The sequence below is a fragment of the Alosa pseudoharengus genome, unplaced genomic scaffold (assembly GCF_046254945.1).
Source record: "Alosa pseudoharengus isolate Yale_2024_CS ecotype anadromous, Long Island Sound unplaced genomic scaffold, YU_APseudo_1.1 YU_APseudo_1.1_scf_7, whole genome shotgun sequence".
Taxonomy (NCBI): domain Eukaryota; kingdom Metazoa; phylum Chordata; class Actinopteri; order Clupeiformes; family Clupeidae; genus Alosa; species Alosa pseudoharengus.
In genome coordinates this window covers 13926713-13946712 of record NW_027468859.1, presented here as the reverse complement: position 1 = coordinate 13946712, position 20000 = coordinate 13926713, and the positions used below count along the sequence as shown (strand labels likewise).

Here is a 20000-nt window from a genome sequence, read left to right as displayed (position 1 = left end):
TAAAATGCGTAGTCTCTGACGTATCATAGACCAATTGGACCTTGTTAATTTTCCATATCTCGCTCTCCTTTTGATTCGGATCTTTTGTATGGCGCGTTTCCTGCAAGAGAGAAGCATTATTATTATTATTATTATTATTATTATGATCTTGAAAAAGTTATTCATCAAAGGGAGTGTTAATTTTTTTTTTGACCTTTCACCCAGATTATTTTTGCTCTTGACAGACGGGTAGGCTAAAATATTAGGTTTTAACGCCACAGTAGACTATTCAGCGCCAACAAACTTTCTCGTCACAAGACACTCACAGGCGCTTGCTGTGCGTGGGTGTTCTCAAAATGGGTTTAACAACCATTCTGAGGGAGGTATTAATGATGACGCTAATTACTGGCATACCCCAAAGCTGGGTAAACTCGCCCACCTTCACAAAGAAGAGGCGGAAGATGTAGGCGTTGTTTGCCCAGAAGATGTGAAGCTCCGCTTCGTTAGGTCCGCACCTCCCCTCAACCCCAGCCCCCCGGGGTAGAGTCACGCTTGCCGTTTCTGTAATTAGCTAAGAATAAACCACAAGACAATCACGGCACGAATCATCATCACACCATCATTACCATGACTCCCGCATCCACAGCATCACCACAGTTTTCTTTACAACTACTGTCCACGCACACACGCTCTAAGAATGCATCACACACACTCCGGAGATTGTTGTCCAGCATTGCTCGACAAGAAAGCTGGTCAAAAGTTTTTTTTTCTTTTTTTTTCTTTTTGAGGACGTGTCCAATATGTGTATTTTTTATTTTGCCGACTTTCCTTCCATCATTCATCTTTCCTCAGCCTGTTATTTAAATAAATAAATATATGTTACTCTATGGTCTGTCTGTCTTGTTAGGGCAAACTTTAAACCGTCTGCAGCTCTTCTCGCCTGAGGCAAGGTCTCAGGTTTGTGTAGATGCAAGGACCGCAAGAATGACTGATGTAACAAAAACACTCACATCTATGCCGTTCAGTGCTAGCACGTCGTAAGGTATTATGAATCTGCCTGCAAACTCAGCCATCAAACAAGTAGTGCCGTTCTCCCGGACGGCAAATATGTCTTTGTCCGGGTTGTTGGACAGTCCTGACAGATTCTCACTTTCTTGCTCGGCCATCACCACGAGTCGTGTCACAGTGCCTATGGACGGGAAGTTAGCGTCACCCACCAAAACGCAAGGAGAATATGAGAAAATACATAACATCAACTAGATCAACATCAACTAGCTCAAAGCTCATTTGACATTTCCTTCCACGCCAATCTAAGCAATATTTACAATCAAAATATGCATGCATGTAACCTACTGTTCGGTTAAGGTTAGACTAAAGGAAGTTCAAGATTTCGGTTTTCTTACGCGTTAGTGTCTTAGTCATTTAAAAATCACGAATTGCGCTTGAGAAAATGCTTTTTAAACACATTTCAACAGAGTCGATCTAAGTTGACAGTTAGCTCATATCTAATACTTGTATTTGAGTCACGACCCTATCTATTCGCATGATAAATACACCTGTTCTTACCGAGCAAGTAGAGGACAAGTCTGGCGGTGTCCATGGTGCTGAAGCTGCGTAGCTCCATAGTCAAACGGGTGGACTTCCGCTGGGAAAATACCGATGGAGGAGTCGGAAAAAAGTCACGAAAGGAGGAGGTGGAGATGGAGGAGGGGAAGGCACGCGCTCCGCTAAGCAGCGACGAGTCACGCTTGTATCATTGCGGATGCAGCAAATCCAGGTGTGTGTGCGTGAGTTAGCATCCGCTCACTTTCGCAGCATGCCGCGGTCGTTCAGTCGTCAGTGGTAACGCGTCGTGTTCGCATCAGATGTACGCAGTCCTTTTGAGAAGCAGGACAAAGAAACGATTGAGAATGTGATACGGCAGCCCGACCACCGCGCAGCTCATGCCCGCCGAATCAGCATAACCGCAGCGTGACTCAGGCGGGAGATTTCGGCAGCGGAGCAAGTTCTGGCTAAGTTGCTGCTGGCGGAACGAGGCTGAGCGAGTCCCGCAATGCTGCTGTTTCCATATCAGCCGTTACCGCTGAGGTGATGGACTGAATCACTACACCCCCACCCTTCCTCCTCCTCCTCCTCCTCTCCTCCTCCCCCCTCCTGGTCGCTCGCAGGGCTGCAGATGCTGCTCTGTGCGAATGTGGGGTTGTTGATGCGCTCTCTGATGCGGCTCGATAACGTGTGAGCTCAGCCGTGCGTGCGGGAACAAAGCTGTGCCCCGGACAAGCCTGCCTTCCCCTTCTGCCGTCGCCTCAAAGCTACCGGGGGAGAGAGAGGGAAAGAGAGAGAGCAGCAACGTTTTGACACTAAAACTAATGTCTTTTTGGATTTAAGTTTACCATTGGTGTCTGTTAGCACCTCTTTTCTGTGGAACACAGTGGCAAAAACTATTAAAGTGGAAGTGCAAATGAAAAAAACAGAGTCAGATAGTCCAAATATGAAATGAGAACCTTAAACAAGGTTACAGAAACAGAAACATTTTAATGACCAGAACACCAATAATATCGCCACACCACTTTTATTTGTTAAAGTAATTGACAGTAAAGGACATCAGAAGAGATAATTGCGGACATCCGTGTGATTCGATTGAAATATGAATGCATATTTACATAAATGGAAAAAGGGTGCAAACACAATACTTTCCCTGAGGACTGAGAAAGCTAAACTGATGCACAAACTGTTAGGGTCTGAGCAGAGTAAAAATTGGCAGCTTAATGATGAGGTATCGGAGGTTACAGCTATAAATACATTTGTATAGGTTTGATCAATGTTTTTTTTTTCTGATTCAAACGTGATTGATAACATCTATGCCATGTAACATAGTAACTCAGGAACTCATGTCAAACTCTAGTTATTTAAGCTCCGCCCTTGTGTGAGCGCTCTGGCTCCTTGCGTGACACACAAGTTCGCCATTACGCACCCGTCTTACGATGGGTTCCGGAATAGTAGACACTCAAACTCGCACTTTACCGCGCTGATACTGTCTATGCTCGGCTTGCTGCCGACCTGAGGGTGGTTCGTGCACAGGGGAAACGTCTCGGACCGGGGCATCCCACGAGCCATAGGCTGGCCAGTCCCACTCTGCGCCGGACACTCACTGTCCTGCAGCTCCTTGCCGGTCTTTTTGAACTCCGGGAAAGTAAAGCGCCTTAACAGTTTGTTGCCCAGGACAGAGAAAGTGGTTGATGCCGGGGGCGATTGCACTTCTGCGGGCTCAGTGTACCCCTGAGACGGCGGATTCTTTCGCACCGCTTTGACTTTGCGCACGGGCATCTGCGCGCGCTCCGGGGGCAGGGGGCTCAGCAGGCTGGTGGGCAAGCTGCAGCGTTTCTGGTAGTAACTGTCATCGAATCTCCGGATGCCGAAGTCAAAGGTGCTTTTCTTGGCTTTTTCCTTGTCCGCATTGTCATGGGCCACGTTCCCCGTTATTGGGGTCATGAGGATACCAAGAGGGCTGGTCACGGAGCACGAGGAAGAGGTGGCAGGCGCAGAACTTTTTGGCACACTTTTGAACGGCCTCGGGGAGAACTGAGCAGGAGGCTGGCTGACTGTTCCTCTAGGTAACGGGGGCAGGTAGCCGGGGTCATCAGCGGAGCTCGACTTCTCTCCTTGTTTTAAGAACTGGGGAGTGCTGGATCTCTGATGAGTTATCGGGGTCAGTACGCCCGAAAAAAAGAGGCCTTGTTGGGAGGTCGGCGAGCCTTCGCTCTCCTTCTCATACTCCTCAATGGAATCCATTGACTGTAAGCGATTCTTTAAAATAAAGGATCTCCTTTTACTCAAAGCCGTTTTGGAGCGACATGACGCTTCTCTGGGTGTGCTCTCGTGTTTGGCGCACACCGACAGCTTGTGCGCAGGGAGATCTGGAGTTTTCCTCTGAGTGGCGACTTCATGTGTATCAACGTCTTCCAAGACGCTTGCGTTGCCAACTCTGTCTGGTGCGCCCAAAATATATTCACTCACTTTTTTGGAGGGATTCGTCAGCGCATACAAGCATTCTTTATGGCCAAGGTACTCGGCTACCTTCAACGCAGAGTTCCCCACTTTGTTTTGCCTGTCTATTTGTAGTCCAAGGCGCTTGAACGCCCTGACCAAAAACTCTACGACCACAGTGTGTCCTGCTACGACGGCATACATGAGCGCAGTGTTCCCCCACAAATCCTCCATCTCCGGATCCGCGTTGTGCTGGACCAGAACCTTCACGGCGTCGAGGTAGCCTTTCTCACAAGCGTGACTCAGGGCTGTCCGTCCGCTCTCGTCCTTGTGATTGACGCTGGCTCCGCGTTGCAAAAGAAGCTTAATGAACTTGGATCTCACCTGAGAGTCTGGTAGAAAAACGGACGAAATAAGTGGGGTCTGGGCACCCTCCGTTTTCGAGTCGACGATCTTGCCATCCAGAGCGTCCAGGACAAACTTGGCCAAGTGGACTTTATCTTGGGACATCGCCTCTAACAGAATTTTTGTGCCACTTCGACCCCCTACCTTATCAGAAAGTTTCAACATTGCACATATATTGTGTAAACTTAACTTGTAGAACTGACCAGATTGCGCATTCTTAGCCGCGGAGCAAGTCTGTCTAAAACCTCTCTCCCAACCTGATGTCGCTCATCGTTGCGCAACTGGCCCCTCCACGCGTTTTATATCCAGCGCGTCCCCGTTACCAGGACAACACAAACACATTATCAGTTTTTTGTTGTGGCCAAATGGAAACATTAAAAGCGTCATTATCATGAGGTACTTCACGAAGCAGAGCGGCCTCTGAAGAGGGTTCACTGCGATGAATTATGCAAAGATTATTTTTTTGATTATTCACCAAAACACACTGGCGCCCTTCTTTGATGTTGGGAGAAAGGGGCAGGGGTCATTTCAGAGTAGCTTGTCGTGTTCCAATTCCAAACACTGTTTTCAAAAAGTAAAATGGTCCAAACTGAATACAACTCATTTACACTCATTCTATTCCAGTGTACCCCCAAGGGTTTCCTATTAATGCTTTCTGTAGTCAGTGTGCATTGCCGTTTTTGTTTCTTGTTTTTAGAAAAGCAAGCTCCACCGACGCTCCCTTAATGATGCAGTCCAAGGTCCGATGTCGCAAAACGTTGCTGATGCGCTCAACAGACAATCACATCGCCCCCCCCCCCCCCCTCCATGATCCCGAAGCGCTTTTAATAGCGTGGTGTTGCCCTCATTCTGCGCCACTGTTTCCTACACACAGAACGCACGTTTTTTGGAACAGCAACAAACGCATGTTTTTTTAATAATGACTTTTAACATTTCAACCCAATTGTAAGGAAACACTCAAAATAGTGTTTACGTATTTCAGTGTTCAAGTAAACTTTCTCCAGCAGTCTTTCAAAAGGTAAATTAGCCTTATCTCTGGTTATTACTGTAAAAAGTAACAGACTGTTCCTGAACAGTCGAAATGAAAGAAAGAGGACCCTCCATATTCGTTTAACACTTGTATAGTTTATTGGTACACATACTATAAAACAGTATTAAAGTAGCAGGATAACAACAGTTGTTTTAGTATCATCGTTGCTAGAAGTTCGACAAATACAATATAAATACAAAAACCACCCACAGAATGCGTTGCTGACAAGCTACAGATAAAACGGTCAAATGAAAAGATACAAATCAAAGCGACATTGTTCTGCAAAAATAATTGTTTTTTGCAAACTACCAAGCTACATGAAAGTCGCACAACAGAAAACATTCAACTAGTGCAAAAAGCCTCTAATTAAACAAATATAGTCTTAAACTACACACTAGATTTAATATATAATATATATGTATATTTATTTATATGTCTTTATATAAATAACCCCTTATTTTGGCATTTTATCATTTGTAAAATAATTTAAACGTCCTACCAGACAGGAGTGGCACATGTTGAAAGCAATGAAAAGTTGTAAAAGCACTTGGCTCATAATTTCTGTTCTAGATATGTGGAGCTCAACACCAGACAGAAGATGACATGTGAATGGGTGTAAATAATAAATAAATTAAAATGCTAGTGGTCGGTAACAGGCTCAACACCAGACAGAAGATGACATGTGAATGGGTGTAAATAATAAATAAATTAAAATGCTAGTGGTCGGTAACAGGCTCAACACCAGACAGAAGATGACATGTGAATGGGTGTAAATAATAAATAAATTAAAATGCTAGTGGTCGGTAACAGGCGTCCTGTCGCTGGCCTCACTGTACAGGTACTTACTCAAAGCCATTGTGATCATGGCATTTCACACAAGATTTGGCCAAATTCACAAGAAATTCCCTGACACACACACTCACACACACACACACACACAACTGTTCAATGTGCCTTCTCTTCATGTTGCAGAGTATTCTTACAGCAGATACAGTATAATATTACTTGCATTAGATTAATCGATTCTTAAATATTTCAGTGGAGACTGTTGTAGTCGATACTTCAGTGTGATCAGTCATTGCAGACAGAAGGAAAGAACACTGCCGAGGTCTGTGCGTGATAACGTCATGTCCACTAACATGAGCTGCCCTTCCCCACCCTCACCATTTAAACTCAGATTCAGATTGGCCGTTATTGTCTCCAAATGGAAAAGAAATGTTTTGGGCAGTCGAGAGACAGAGAATACATTGGATGCGCCACACATACAGGCCATAATCCCATCCTATAATAACCCTCTCTGACGTACTACAATCCACATTATTCCATTGGGAAGATGTTTATACAGACAGCTGTTGACCAATACTATCTTCACCTCCCTGACAAAGTTTAAGTGGAACATCTTGACCACAACTACAGCAAGGAAAATGTGGACTCTACGACTAACAATCAAGTATGACAGTCACTGAAGCCATGAAGCAGGAAGCAGACAACAGCAGTTATCAGGTCAAAGGTCATAGGTCACTCAGTGAGGTGAAAGGTTACCTCCATAATGCTACCTCAATATTTTAGGCTAGCTATACCTCACATCTCATCAGTAGTATTAGGGGGAAGTTTCAAGGTCAAGCTTCTTACAATGATCAACACACACACACGCGCGCACACACAATCCTTAACTGGCTGTTAGGATTACCAACATTTAAACATCCATTCAGAGAGGAAAACAAACAGAAAGACCGACTAGACCCTCGTTTAAGCGAGGTCTGGACAGTGCTGCTTAGGCCTTGAGCCAAACCAAACAACAGCAGCTTTGGCTTTGTGTGGGACGGGGCTATCTGCTGTCCGCTAAGCCGGGTCCACCTCCGCCTTCTTCCCAACCAGAGATCGAAGGATAACTGATTATTGAAGATTCTTGATTATTGATCCTAGGGACAGGGGGCAGTTTAGACCCAGAGCAGCATACGGTCAGAGTGGCCTGGACAAAGTGTTTAGTTCACAGGGGCAGCAGTTTGAGCCACAAGGGGCAGGACAAAGCTACTGCCTGACCACAAGGACTTCAGCTGTCAATCACAGGCAACAGGGCCTGAGTTATCACAGTACTAAAGCCAGTCCGACAGGAAGGGGAACTGTGTGTGTGTGTGTGTGTGTGTGTGTCACCGTGAGTTGAGCTGTTTACTCCTCTAGGACAGGTGTGTGTGTGTGTGTGTGTGTGTGTGTGTGTGTGTGTGCACGCTCGTGTGTGTGACTGCTACAGACTCTGCCTCTCAGTGTAGTCAAAACAGAAAAAAAAAATACACCAAACCAAAGCAAAAACAAACACACAAGCAAAGCGTGGAGAAGCGCGAGGGGAGCTGCTGTGCGTGGTCAAGCCGCAGTGTAAGGACTACATCTCAGCAGAACTGGACCTGGCTGGGCCTAGCACTCTGGTCCACACTGGATTGGGTCGCTCCATTCTGGGACTCTGGGTATCTTTACATTCTTATTATTAGATGGACAACACCTAGAGCTCTGTTACTTTTTTTTTTTTTTTTTAATCCTTTTTTTTTTTTTTTGAACAGCCTACCACATATAAAGTGCTCAGGACAGAAAACTCCACTCTTGTGTAGCATATTATTTTCAGATATTGTGCTGACTTAAAACAAACTACATCTCTTTTTTTCATATATATATATATATATAATCCTCCCCGTTGGCCAGCTATTCTGCTGCTGTTTGCTCTTCATCTAGTACCATACAGATAAAAAGTTGTGTGTGTGTGTGTGTGTGTGTGTGTGTGTGTGTGTGTTTGGGGTGGTTCGGGAGCGTTTTCTGGAAAAGAGGCGATGGCACTGGTAGAAAAGGCTGATGGGGTTTTCGGGGGGCCGTTTCCATGGCGATGTGTGAGGTGTGACGGGGAAACTTAAAGGGCCTGAATGTGTGTGTGTGTGTGTGTGTTTGTGTGTGTGTGTGTGTGTGTGTGTTTGGGGGGGGGGGGGGCACAAGCACAAGAAAAAAAATGAGGAGAAGAGTGGATAGGGAAGGAGAAGAGAGAACGGGGGAAAGAGGAGAGAAGAGAGAAACAGAAGAGACAGAAGAGAGAAAACAAAAGAGGAGAGGAGGGGTGGTGACAGGGAGGAAAGGAGGAGAGAGGATAAAAAGGAGAGAAGAGAAACAGGGAAGAGAGAATGAGAGTGTGTGAAACAGATGTGTGTGTGTGTGTGTGTGTGTTCAGAGGCCTCCAGCACTGAGGCTGGTACTAGACTGGCACTGGAGCGGGCACTGGGTCGGGGGGTGAGGGGGAGGGAGGGGCGGTGAGGGGGAGTGGCCACAGGCATGGAGGGCGTACAGACTCCGGGTCAGAGGTCAAGTGGGCGGAGCTGAGCTCACACCACCGTGGCTGGTCTGCGGTCCATCTCCGCTTCCAACTTCACCATCTCCTGGATGTCCTTGGCCTGGAACGACACACATAAGCAACAAACACACGCACATACGCACAAACACACAATGTACTATCAGTTTAATGTTTCCACACACACACACACACACACACAACTCAATCTCTCTCACACACATAAACACACGCACACTCACATACACACACACACACATATATATATATATACAGTACACACACACACACACACACACACACACACACACACACACACACACACACACACACACACACACACACACACACACTATAAGCTCCTGAGGAAGAGATGGGGTGAGATGAGGGACTGAACAGAAAGGATGAGTGGATAGAGGGATCACAGTAGGAGTGAGGATGAGTGAACCTACCTTGAGTTTGTGAGTCTGCATGGTGTGATTTCAAAAGCTGCTCAATGAAAACAAACAAGCAAACAAACAAACAAAAACAATGTGAAAAGAAAAATAGCAACCGAGTAAAATAACCATATCAGCATGGATCATCATAGTGGTTAAACATGGAGACAGTGGGAGACAGTGAACTGAGGTACACACCGACAGTCAACAGTAAACAACAACATTAAACAAGTGAAAATGCTGCAGTGAGAGGAACACCCCCCCCCCCCCTCCCTTAGGACACTGATGAGCTCACGCACATGAGGATGGAGCAAAAATAAGTGTATGTGTCTCTGTGCCTCCGAGGTCTAAAGTGTGTTTATGCCTTATATTTAATGCATATTTTTATGCGTAGGTTTCAGTATGGATAGGTGTGTGTGTGTGTGTGTGTGTGTGTGTGTGTGTGTGTGTGTGTGTGTGTGTGTGTGTCCATACCTGCTCTGTGAATTTCTCCAGTTTCTCTCGCTGCTCTGACTGATTCTTCTCCAGCAGTTCCAGCTCTCTAGACTGCTTCATACCCAGCTGTGAACACACACACACACACACACACACACACACACACACACACACACACAAACAAACAGATAAGAGTTTTACATTATGACAAATGGCAGCTAAAAATGTTAGAGAATTGTGTGGTAGGAGCAGGCTTCACTCAGTCTCTTATTCGTTTTTTAGAGTGCTAAGCCAAACTTAGAACTGATAAGAAAGAAGGAACTGAAGAACGTCAATTGAAAACAAGAATTTGCATAAGTATGCCATTAGAAAGAATGATGAAAGTTCGTCAGTTGCAAGGCATTTCAACCCTGCAGGCCATGATGCCAATTCACTTAGGTTTATGTTCCAGAGGAGGAGACTGTGAGAACCGCCTTCTAAAAGAGAGGCTTGGTACATTTTTTATTTGAATACGTGCACACCTAATTTTAGATTTTTTTTTATTTTCGAAAGAGAGGACATGTTTTCTCCAATACAAGAGAAGCCAACTTGATCATTTCAATTTGACAGCTTCCGTGCACCCACATGCAAACACACACACACACACACACACACACTTGCCCATGTGCAGAATGAAACACATGTTAAATAAAACACACCCGTTTTCTCTCCTCCATGAACTTCTTGGTGTTGATGCTGTTGAGTTCTCGAACTCTCCTGTCAGACAAAGAACATACATAGAAACACATTAAAACACACACACACACACAGCTACACACACACAACGCTACACCCACTCACACACAACCGCTTACAGAAACAGATTTTAGTCAGAGCACACCCCCCACACCCACACAAGGGCGTAGGTTTGGTCTGAGCTTTGGTGGGGACACTACTCACTACCCCCCCACCCCACCCCCCCGCCCCCGAAAAAAAGCCACTCAACTCTTTCACCAGCCACTATAGATATATAAAATGATTAAAATGTGCTACTGTCCAACTACTATCCATGATTAAAATGTGCTACTGTCCAACTTCATCTAACTATACTGTGTAGCCTACACAATCTGATTTTATTGTACAGATATGTAGGCTATATTTAACATTTAACATTTATTTTCTATTTGTTCTGTTATGAAATCATGTATTGACCTATTTAAGCACAGCTCAGTTTTAAGAAACGTGTATGCATGCTTAGCATTTTGTGAAAAGAAATCATTAAGGCTACATTCACAAACTCTTAACCGTGAGCTGCCTGTATATTCTCTGATTCTAATTATTACAGATATCTAGGCGATGTAAGCACAGCTCAGTTTTAAGAAATGCTTAAAGCCGAAAGACCATGTTGAATTTTGCTACAATTTCAATTTCAAAACCGGATTACTCTGGAACAGCTAATACATGGGCATTACACCTTTGTGTTCGGTAAGGTCTGCTGTTTATTCTGATATATGGTTTGTCGTGTTGCGTGAAGAGTGTGTAGGCCTACGATATTCCACCGAGACAAATGGATGTGGAGATGGGCGCAGAGAATAATTATTAAATCTCTTGAAGTTATTTTTCTCGCGAACTGTTTATCACAGAAAATAGTGGCTAGCTAGCACCGTTTAAAAGCTGAGAAAAGGCTCTATCGTGTGACATGTGTGATGACTAGCCTACTTCTCCAGGAGTTCAACAGAGAAGAATGGGTGAATTTGGACTCACTTCATATGCCTTGTAGTGAAGTGAAGCTGAAGCGCTGTGCCATGCTGCGGCTCACTGGTAGTTATTATAGGTAACTTCAAATCAGCGCGATTTACCCTTATAGGCTACTGCACATTACAAGATTTGTAAGAGATGATCGGCAGCACTGAAGTGAGACATTATTTAACTCTTTGTGTAGCGCATGTGAGCGCTTTTTTCCCCCATTTCAACCTGAATATTGGTGGGGACATTTCAGTCGTAATGTGACATTGGTGTGGACACGTCCTTCGGTCCCCACGCAAATCTACGCCCGTGCACACACACTCACACGGGTAAAAACACACAAGCGCTGGCGCTGACTCAGCACACACCTCTCTCGCTCTGCCTTGTTCTTGATGGACTTGTCTTGGCTGATGGCCTTGCTGTTCTCCATGGAGGTCTTGGCCTGGTTGGCCCTCATCTCCTTGCTCTGCCTGCAAGAGACAAGAGACAAAGACACACACACACAGACACATGTCAAACACAGCAGCTGGACACAGACCACCATCTCAACGCCAGGACTTACAGGAAGTGCAGTTAGGAGAAGTGCCGTAATCTCAAGTAAAGTGATGTGAAGTGAAATTGAGGACACACTCCAGCAGTTTATGACACCCCTGAATCTCTTTTCTGTTCCTCTGTATACATTCAGAGTTTTTCCTCTTCAAATCCCCTTGTGGCCTTGGCTTAAACATAACTTTACATGTTCTTCCAGGACTTGGGATCTGGCTGCTGCTGCAGTTGACATAGCTAGTTTATAGTACAAGTATAAGTATATATACTCTTTTGATCCCGTGAGGAAAATTTGGTCTCTGCATTTATCCCAATCTGTGAATTAGTGAAACACACTCAGCACACAGTGAGGTGAAGCACACACTAATCCCGACGCAGTGAGCTGCCTGCTACAACAGCGGCGCTCGGGGAGCAGTGAGGGGTTAGGTGCCTTGCTCAAGGTCTCTTCAGCCGTTCCTACTGGTCGGGGTTCGAACCGGCAACCCTCCGGTTCCAAGTCTGAAGCGCTAACCAGTATGCCACGGCTGCCCCTTTATGAAGAATTGTCTCTTTATGAAGAATTGTCCCACCCTCAGGTACTCAGGATTGGTTCTGTTCCCTCATAAAGCATTAATGGACTGATGCCTGAATTGTCCCACCTGGGCTGCCATCGGTTGAAACATAGATCAAACGCAGAAATCCTCGGCAATGATATTGACTGCTTATTTTGCTCATGATAGGTCTTATAAAACACAGCAGACATCATATAGATACGTTTACAAGGTTAAAAACGTGATTTTCCCCCGAAGGACATCTTTAAGCAACAAAGATGCAGCAACTTCTTCATTCACTCTCTGAGCTGCAAATTTGGCAGAAATGATCCCTAGAGAATCTTCACAAACACGTCCCAACCCACCAGACAAGTCCTATGCCTCCCCTCTCTCTCCATCACCTTTCATTTATGTAAAGCACACTGGGTTGCCTCTTTGTATGAAATGTGCTTGATAAATAAACTTGCCTTGCCTAGTGTTTGCTACCTGGGATGTTCCTGAAGAGAACATAGCTAGGGATAACAATGTGTGTGTGCATGTGTGTGTGTGTGTGTGTGTGTGTGTCTCTAGTGCAAGAGTGAAAAGGAGCCTGGAGAGGTCAAATGTGTGTGTGTGTGTGTGTGTGTGTGTGTGTGTGTGTGTGTGTGTGTGTGTGTGTGTGTGTGTGTGTGTGTGTGTGTGTGTGTGTGTGTGTGTGTGTGTGTGAGAGAGTGAGTGAGAGAGAGTTATAAGAGTATATACCACAGTTCTTATATTCTGGAGAGAGGAATGAAGGCGAATAGAGATGATACTTCCAGCTAGAGGACACATCAGTTCCTGTGAGAGAGAGAGTGTGTGTGTGTGTGTGTGTGTGTGAGAGTGAGTGTGTGTGATAATGCAGACAAAGGGTGACTGCTTGTCTGCCCACGCACATATTCCATACCTCCTCAGGCTGCTTGTGTGTGTGTATGTGTGTGTGTGTGTGTGTGTGTGTGTGTGTGTGTGTGTACTCACGGTTCGTGCACTAGTTTGAGCTGCACTGTTTGCTGTTCCTGTATGCCCATGAGGAGTTTATTCAGGTGTTCGCCCTGCTGGGTGACGTGTGTGTGTGTGTGTGTGTGTGAACTCACCGTTCGTGTACTAGTTTGAGCTGCCCTGTCTGCTATTCCTGTATGCCCATGAGAAGTTCTTAAGGTGTTCACCCTGGTGGGTGACGTGTGTGTGTGTGTGTGTGTGTGTGTGTGTGTGTGTGTGTGCGTGTGTGTGTGTGTGTGTGTGTACTCACCGCTCGTGTACTAGTTTGAGCTGCACTGTCTGCTGTTCCTGTATGCCCGTGAGGAGTTTCCTCAGGTGATCACACTGCTGGGTGACGTGGGCATCTTTCAGCCCCTGCTCTTCTGTGCTCTGGGATGCCAGCAGCTCCGAGAACTCCTTAGTGTGTTGGGCAGTGATCTCCTTCACCTGCACAGTAACACACACACACACACACACACACACACACACACACACACACACACACACACACTCCTTAATGTGCTGGGCGCACCTGTGAGAATGGATACTAGTGTCTATGCTCATATTTATTTCTCTCAATAAAGCTGCTTTATGAAGCTGTGTGCAGCTTTACTGTAAACGTATTCACACTCAATCGCTTCAACAGCAAATGAACAGGCTTAGGGAGCTGTGTACCTTTGCTTTGTATGTAATGAGGGTCAGCACGATGGGTGGTGTACCTTTGTTTTGTGGTCTGTACTGAGGGTCAGTATGATCTGTACTTATGGTCAGTGTAATGGGTGGTGTACCTTTAAGTATATATACTCTTTTGATCCCGTGAGGGAAATTTGGTCTCTGCATTTATCCCAATCCGTGAATTAGTGAAACACACTCAGCACACAGTGAACACACAGTGAGGTGAAGCACACACTAATCCCGACGCAGTGAGCTGCCTGCTAGAGCGGCGCTCGGGAAGCAGTGAGGGGTTAGGTGCCTTGCTCAAGGGCACTTCAGCCGTGGATGTGGGCATGGGAGAACAGTGCTCAACCACTTCCCCTGCCCCCCTGCCCTAACCAGTAGGCCACGGCTGCCCCATGGGTGGTGTACCTTTGTTTTGTGGTCTGTACTGAGGGTCAGTATTGTCTGTGGTCAGTGTAATGGGTGGTTATAATACTTTGTCAGTATTGTCATGGTCAGTGTAATGGGTGGTGTACCTTTGCTTTGTGGTCAGTAGTGAGGCTCTGGACCTTGGCCTCCGTCTCCTTCTTCAGATCCAGGCAGTTGTTTTCACTGAGGTGAAGCACAGGACACTTACTCAGCACTTCATGTATTTATAACTAGTCTGTAAACAGTGTAATCTTGCCCATAAATAATGGATAGAGTGTTTGTTTGTTGTCTGTTGATGTGTTTGTAAGTGGTCCGTACCCTTTCTTCTTGATGGCCTTCTCTAGCAGCTTCTCCAGGGTGAACTTCTCTTTGTCGTGTTGCGCCATCATCTTGTCCATCTGGACGCAGTGGGATTTCTGCATGGCGTTGTGGTCCTGCTTACAGCAAACACACACACAAACACACACACACACACACACACACACAGAAACATAACCATAAACAAACAAACAAATGCTCTAAACAAACAGCTGTGCTTTAGTGTGTAGGTGTGTGTGTGTTTGTGAGGGGCTTAAGAGTTTAAGAGGCCCTTAGACAAGCAGCCCACTCAGTGGAAAACAAACAAGACGGAGAGAAGTGGAGAGAAGGAGAGAGACAGAGATGGAATAAAGCAGGGGAGAGAGAATAGGGAAAGAGAGAGAAAGGACAAGACAGGGAGCGAGGGAGTAATGGGGAGGGAGGAATAGAGGGAGGTAAGGAGACAAAGGACAGGGTGGGAGGGAGGGAAGGAGAGAGTAAGAGAGAAGGAGGAAGATAGGAATGGAGGGAGGGAGAGAGAGAGTGACATATAAATAGACAGGCAAGAGCATGAGAGAGGGATGAAGAAGAGAGAAAGAAACCAACAAAAGAAGGGAGAACGCTTGTAAAAGGTGAAGGAGAAGAAATAAAGAGAAAGGGAAGAGGAAGACTAAAAATTGACAGAGAAGAAAGATTGAAAGAAGGACGAAACCGCAGATAGAGAGAAAAAGAGAGAGAGAGAGAGAGAGGGAGAGAGAGAGAGAGAGGAAGAGTGAGACAGCATGAGGACAGGGTCTCAGTGATGCTAATGATCTTCAAACAGGTGGTTACGACATCAAAGAGGCGAGGAAGAGAAGAGGGGGATGAAAGGAGAGAGAAAGAGCGGGAGAGAAAGAGCCATGAAGCGTCTGTGTCCGTCTGTGTGCATATGCTTTAACCACACATGTAACCACACACACACACACGTAACCACACACACACACACACACATGTAACCACACACACACACACAAAATATGATTCTGTATTACTTGATCTTGGTGTTGTTTTCTACATTTTATGTTTTGGCAACACTGTTTCCTTTTACATGACATTACTCATGTCAATAAAGTGTACTGAATTAAACTGAGAGAGAGAGAACGGGAGAAGGGAGAGATAGACAGGACTGTGACTAGAGAGATAGACAGGGCTGTGACTAGAGAGATAGACAGGACTGTGACTAGAGAGAGAGATAGACAGGGCTGTGATAGACAGGGCTGTGACTAGAGAGATAGACAGGGCTGTGACTAGAGAGAGAGATAGACAGGACTGTGACTAGAGAGATAGACAGGGCTGTGACTAGAGAGAGAGATAGACAGGACTGTGACTAGTGAGAGAGACATGACTGTGACTAGTGAGAGAGACAGGGCTGTGACTAGAGAGATAGACAGGACTGTGACTAGTGAGAGAGACAGGGCTGTGACTAGAGAGAGAGATAGACAGGACTGTGACTAGTGAGAGAGACAGGGCTGTGACTAGAGAGATAGACAGGACTGTGACTAGTGAGAGAGACAGGGCTGTGACTAGAGAGAGAGATAGACAGGACTGTGACTAGTGAGAGAGACATGACTGTGACTAGTGAGAGAGACAGGGCTGTGACTAGAGAGATAGACAGGACTGTGACTAGTGAGAGAGACAGGACTGTGACTAGAGATAGACAGGACTGTGACTAGAGAGATAGACAGGACTGTGACTAGAGAGATAGACAGGACTGTGACTAGAGAGATAGACAGGGCTGTGACTAGAGAGATAGAGAGATAGACAGGACTGTGACTAGAGAGATAGACAGGACTGTGCCTAGAGAGATAGACAGGACTGTGACTAGTGAGAGAGATAGACAGGGCTTAGACTAGAGAGATAGACAAGGCTTAGACTAGAGAGATAGACAGGGCTTAGACTAGCCTTGGCGTGCTTCTTCTTTAGCGTGCTGAGCTCCTTCTGCTGCTTCTTCATGAGCTTCAGGTACGTCTGACCAAGACACAACACAGGAGTAAATATTGTCAGTATGGAGTGGATAGCAGCTGGGCTTCCACTGACCATTTTAATGTATGTATTTTGAACATTTGAATATGAACTTCCGACTGAAAACGCTTGAAATTTGCATAACATCTTCTAATTTGAAGAAAGCTTGTGTGTGTGTGTTTTACCTTCATCTGTTTGAGGTCATCAATGCTGACTTGCGGCACAGATCCTGAGGGATCTAAGGAAGCAAATGCACACACACACAGACACGCACACACATTATTATTATTTTCACACACACACACACTCAATGGGCCAATGAAGGCTACTCTCTTCCCCATCATCACTTCTGCCTGATTGTGCGTCCTCAGGGCTATTGTCCCTCAGGGCTGTTGGCCAGTTCCACGAGTGGCTCTTGGTGGGCTCGTTCGTTTCCGATGGAGCCAGGTGTGTTTGAACCTGCCGCTATTGTTAATGTAATTAGTGTCCACACAGACCAGGGTGGTTGTTGCACCTAGTGAATCAGCACGTTACTTACGATATAGAAGGATTTATGTGTGTGTTAAAATAGTCATTATTCAGCAAACAAGGTATTCAGTGTCGAAGTAAACGTGTAAGGAGCAGATATAACAGAAGATGTTGTTACAACATCTAACAGCTAACAGCATTACAGCTAACGCTCCACCGGAGATAGACGAGCCCACCGGGGAGCCTTTCCTGCAACTGCCCAATTGACCCCGGGTTTCTGGCCTCACCTTTCCCCTCTACCGCAGCCAGCCTGGCCTTAGTGGTGCTTGAGGCGGCGTCATGGTGGAAGGTGGGATTAACTGATTACAGTTAGGGCGATCTAGCACCACAACATGATAATAAGTCATTGAAGATTCTCTAGGCACGGTTGCGAGCCCCTCCCTCCCGTGCAACTGAAACTGTCATGAATGCGCATCTAGTCGGTTATTGGCTGGAACAGTTTGTTATGTTTCATGGTCCAGGCTGAACCAAGCTGTTTTTGTTGCCGTTTTTGGAACCTGGACTGTCCACAGGTTTTTTACAGCGTATTCAGGGGACAGGCAGCTGGCGGAGTGTGAGATGTTTGCTGTATGTGACAAAAAATGTTCTAGCTTAGAAACCGTGTAACAAGACTTAGAGAACCTTTAATATAAGTCAAAGACTGCATTGCTAGCGCTGCAATTAACCAATACAATGGTCAGCACAACCAAAATTAGGATTATAACATTTCAATGTGTTCCAATGTCAGGGCATTTAAGTTTACTGTGAATCTGAAGCAGAAAGACTACACATAAAGATCCACACTCCTGCATTAAAGCATATTGAAATACAAAATATCACTAGCTCAAATGAAAATAATGTGGGTGAACAGATGTTTAATGGCCATAACCCTCTGGGCTTGAAGTCCTGGCCATTAACACCTGTAAGCTCGATTCTAGCCTTGTCTCGGCGGGTTTGTATGCAGGTTTTATTGATAGCCACAGTAGAGCTCTGGGCCATCATAAAGCCAGCGTGTGTGTGTGTGTGTGTGTGTGCATATGTGTGTATTCTAATCTTTCTTGCTCCCAGTGGCATTTTTTTGACGGCTACATTGGAGCTCTGCGGCATGTTTGATCTGGTCTGTGGGATGTGTGTGTGAGCATGTGTGTGTGTGTGTGAGAGAGAGAGAGAGAGTGTATGTGCACTCTAACCTTTCTTGATCTCGCTGGCGTTGTTGGCGGCTGAGTTGGAGCTCTGAGACATGTCAGAGCTGGCCTGCGGCGTGACGTTGGCCTTGGCCTGACTCTGTTTGCCCTTCTTATCGTTTTTAGAGCCCTCGTTTGGAACGTCCGCAATATCACTCTATCAGAGACACAGAGAGGTATAATTATTCATGTCTGTTATTATTGTCTTGTTTTACTTTTTTTATGTCTGTTTTTAAGATATTGTATCCCTTTACGTACACACACACGCACACACACACATACACACACACACACACACGTACACACACACTTACCGTTTCAATACCCAAAGCTCTCATCTGATCTGCTCTCTTTTCTGCTATGGTCAAGAACTTCTTTGGGTCAGAGAGAGCATCCACAAAAGCTGAAAGAGGAACACACATCGTCATCATCACCTTCAAATTAACCACAACCACCACCACCATCTTCACTCCATCTTCATCACCACCATCATCATCACTTCATTGTCTTCTCAATTGGTCTGTCAGTCAGTCAGTCAGTTAGTCAGTCAATCAATCAATCCCCAAATCTGTTTCTCAATCAGACAAGTAAAGATATACACAGCCCAGTGCTGTGTACATACAGTACACTCCTCTTCATGCTGTCTCTTACAGCCCAGTAAGTACATACTCCTCTTCACGCTGTCTCTTACAGCCCAGTAAGTACTTACTACTCTTCACACTGTCTCTTACCGCCCAGTAAGTACATACTCCTCTTCATGCTGTCTCTTACAGCCCAGTAAGTACATACTACTCTTCATGCTGTCTCTTACAGCCCAGTAAGTACATACTACTCTTCATGCTGTCTCTTACAGCCCAGTAAGTACATACTACTCTTCATGCTCCACATGTGAGAAGGTACTTCCTTGGGTTCCCCACTCAGCAGAGACAGATTCAACATGGCTGCTTCTGGAAGGCTCTACTTCCTGCAGAGTGAGAGAGTGCTGGTGGCTACTGAAGTTGAAGGATGGAAGAGGTGAGGCCCCTCAGATTTGCTAGCAGACCTGACGTCCTGAGCTACAGCCAGCTATAGCTTGAGCGAGAGAGCGACTTTCTGTTTCAAAACATCACAACCCTAGACTAGAAATCTAGACGCACCCTAGCGGCAGCAAACTACTACATTTGCTGCCAGGACTAGTCTAACAACACTCCGTTGGCTTGTGAGCTCAAAAAATGAAACTTCTATCAGGCCAATCAAATTGTGTATAGAGTCATTAGGCGGGCTTAACATAATGATTGATGGCAACGGTTGCAACGGTTTGGACTGAATTCCCTGCTACTTGAAAACAAAGAAGATGGATGTTGCTGTTGGCGAACAGTGTGACACGAGTTAAGCTTTTTTTAAGTTGGCAAAAGTTTGAACTACCCAACTAGCTCCGCGGGTGGGAAAACGCATGGGACTCATAGCGCTGTCCTATTGCGTGCAGAGGGAATTTGAAAGACAACTGATTATACCGCCCCTCGGACTGAGCACTGCGAACGGTGAGTGCCCAGA

General features: G+C 45.7%; 2 protein-coding genes across 6 annotated transcripts in view; both read right to left on the bottom strand.

The window, feature by feature from the left end:
- lamp5 (lysosomal associated membrane protein family member 5) overlaps positions 1-4536 on the bottom strand; it is a 7276-nt gene extending 2740 nt beyond the window's left edge. The window contains exons 1-5 of the mRNA XM_076273221.1: positions 3004-4536; positions 1546-1624; positions 990-1168; positions 419-550; positions 1-100 (exon numbers count right to left, since the gene is read on the bottom strand). The exon at positions 1-100 is cut by the window's left edge and continues 15 nt beyond it. Of these exons, the coding sequence (XP_076129336.1) occupies positions 1-100; positions 419-550; positions 990-1168; positions 1546-1624; positions 3004-4536 (2023 nt within the window). The remainder of the gene's footprint in view (positions 101-418; positions 551-989; positions 1169-1545; positions 1625-3003) is intronic.
- A 3839-nt stretch (positions 4537-8375) lies between these two features.
- The window catches only part of plcb4b (phospholipase C, beta 4b), a 96567-nt gene continuing 84942 nt past the window's right edge, over positions 8376-20000 (bottom strand). For 4 of the 5 annotated variants that reach the window (XM_076273339.1, XM_076273340.1, XM_076273342.1 and 1 more), the window contains exons 29-40: positions 18782-18870; positions 18474-18624; positions 16962-17014; positions 16717-16782; positions 14797-14912; positions 14586-14661; positions 13664-13839; positions 11692-11793; positions 10297-10354; positions 9638-9724; positions 9179-9215; positions 8376-8829 (exon numbers count right to left, since the gene is read on the bottom strand). In XM_076273339.1, the coding sequence (XP_076129454.1) occupies positions 8741-8829; positions 9179-9215; positions 9638-9724; positions 10297-10354; positions 11692-11793; positions 13664-13839; positions 14586-14661; positions 14797-14912; positions 16717-16782; positions 16962-17014; positions 18474-18624; positions 18782-18870 (1100 nt within the window). In that variant the 3' untranslated portion in view covers positions 8376-8740. The remainder of the gene's footprint in view (positions 8830-9178; positions 9216-9637; positions 9725-10296; positions 10355-11691; positions 11794-13663; positions 13840-14585; positions 14662-14796; positions 14913-16716; positions 16783-16961; positions 17015-18473; positions 18625-18781; positions 18871-20000) is intronic. The other variant, XM_076273343.1, reaches the window with a different exon arrangement.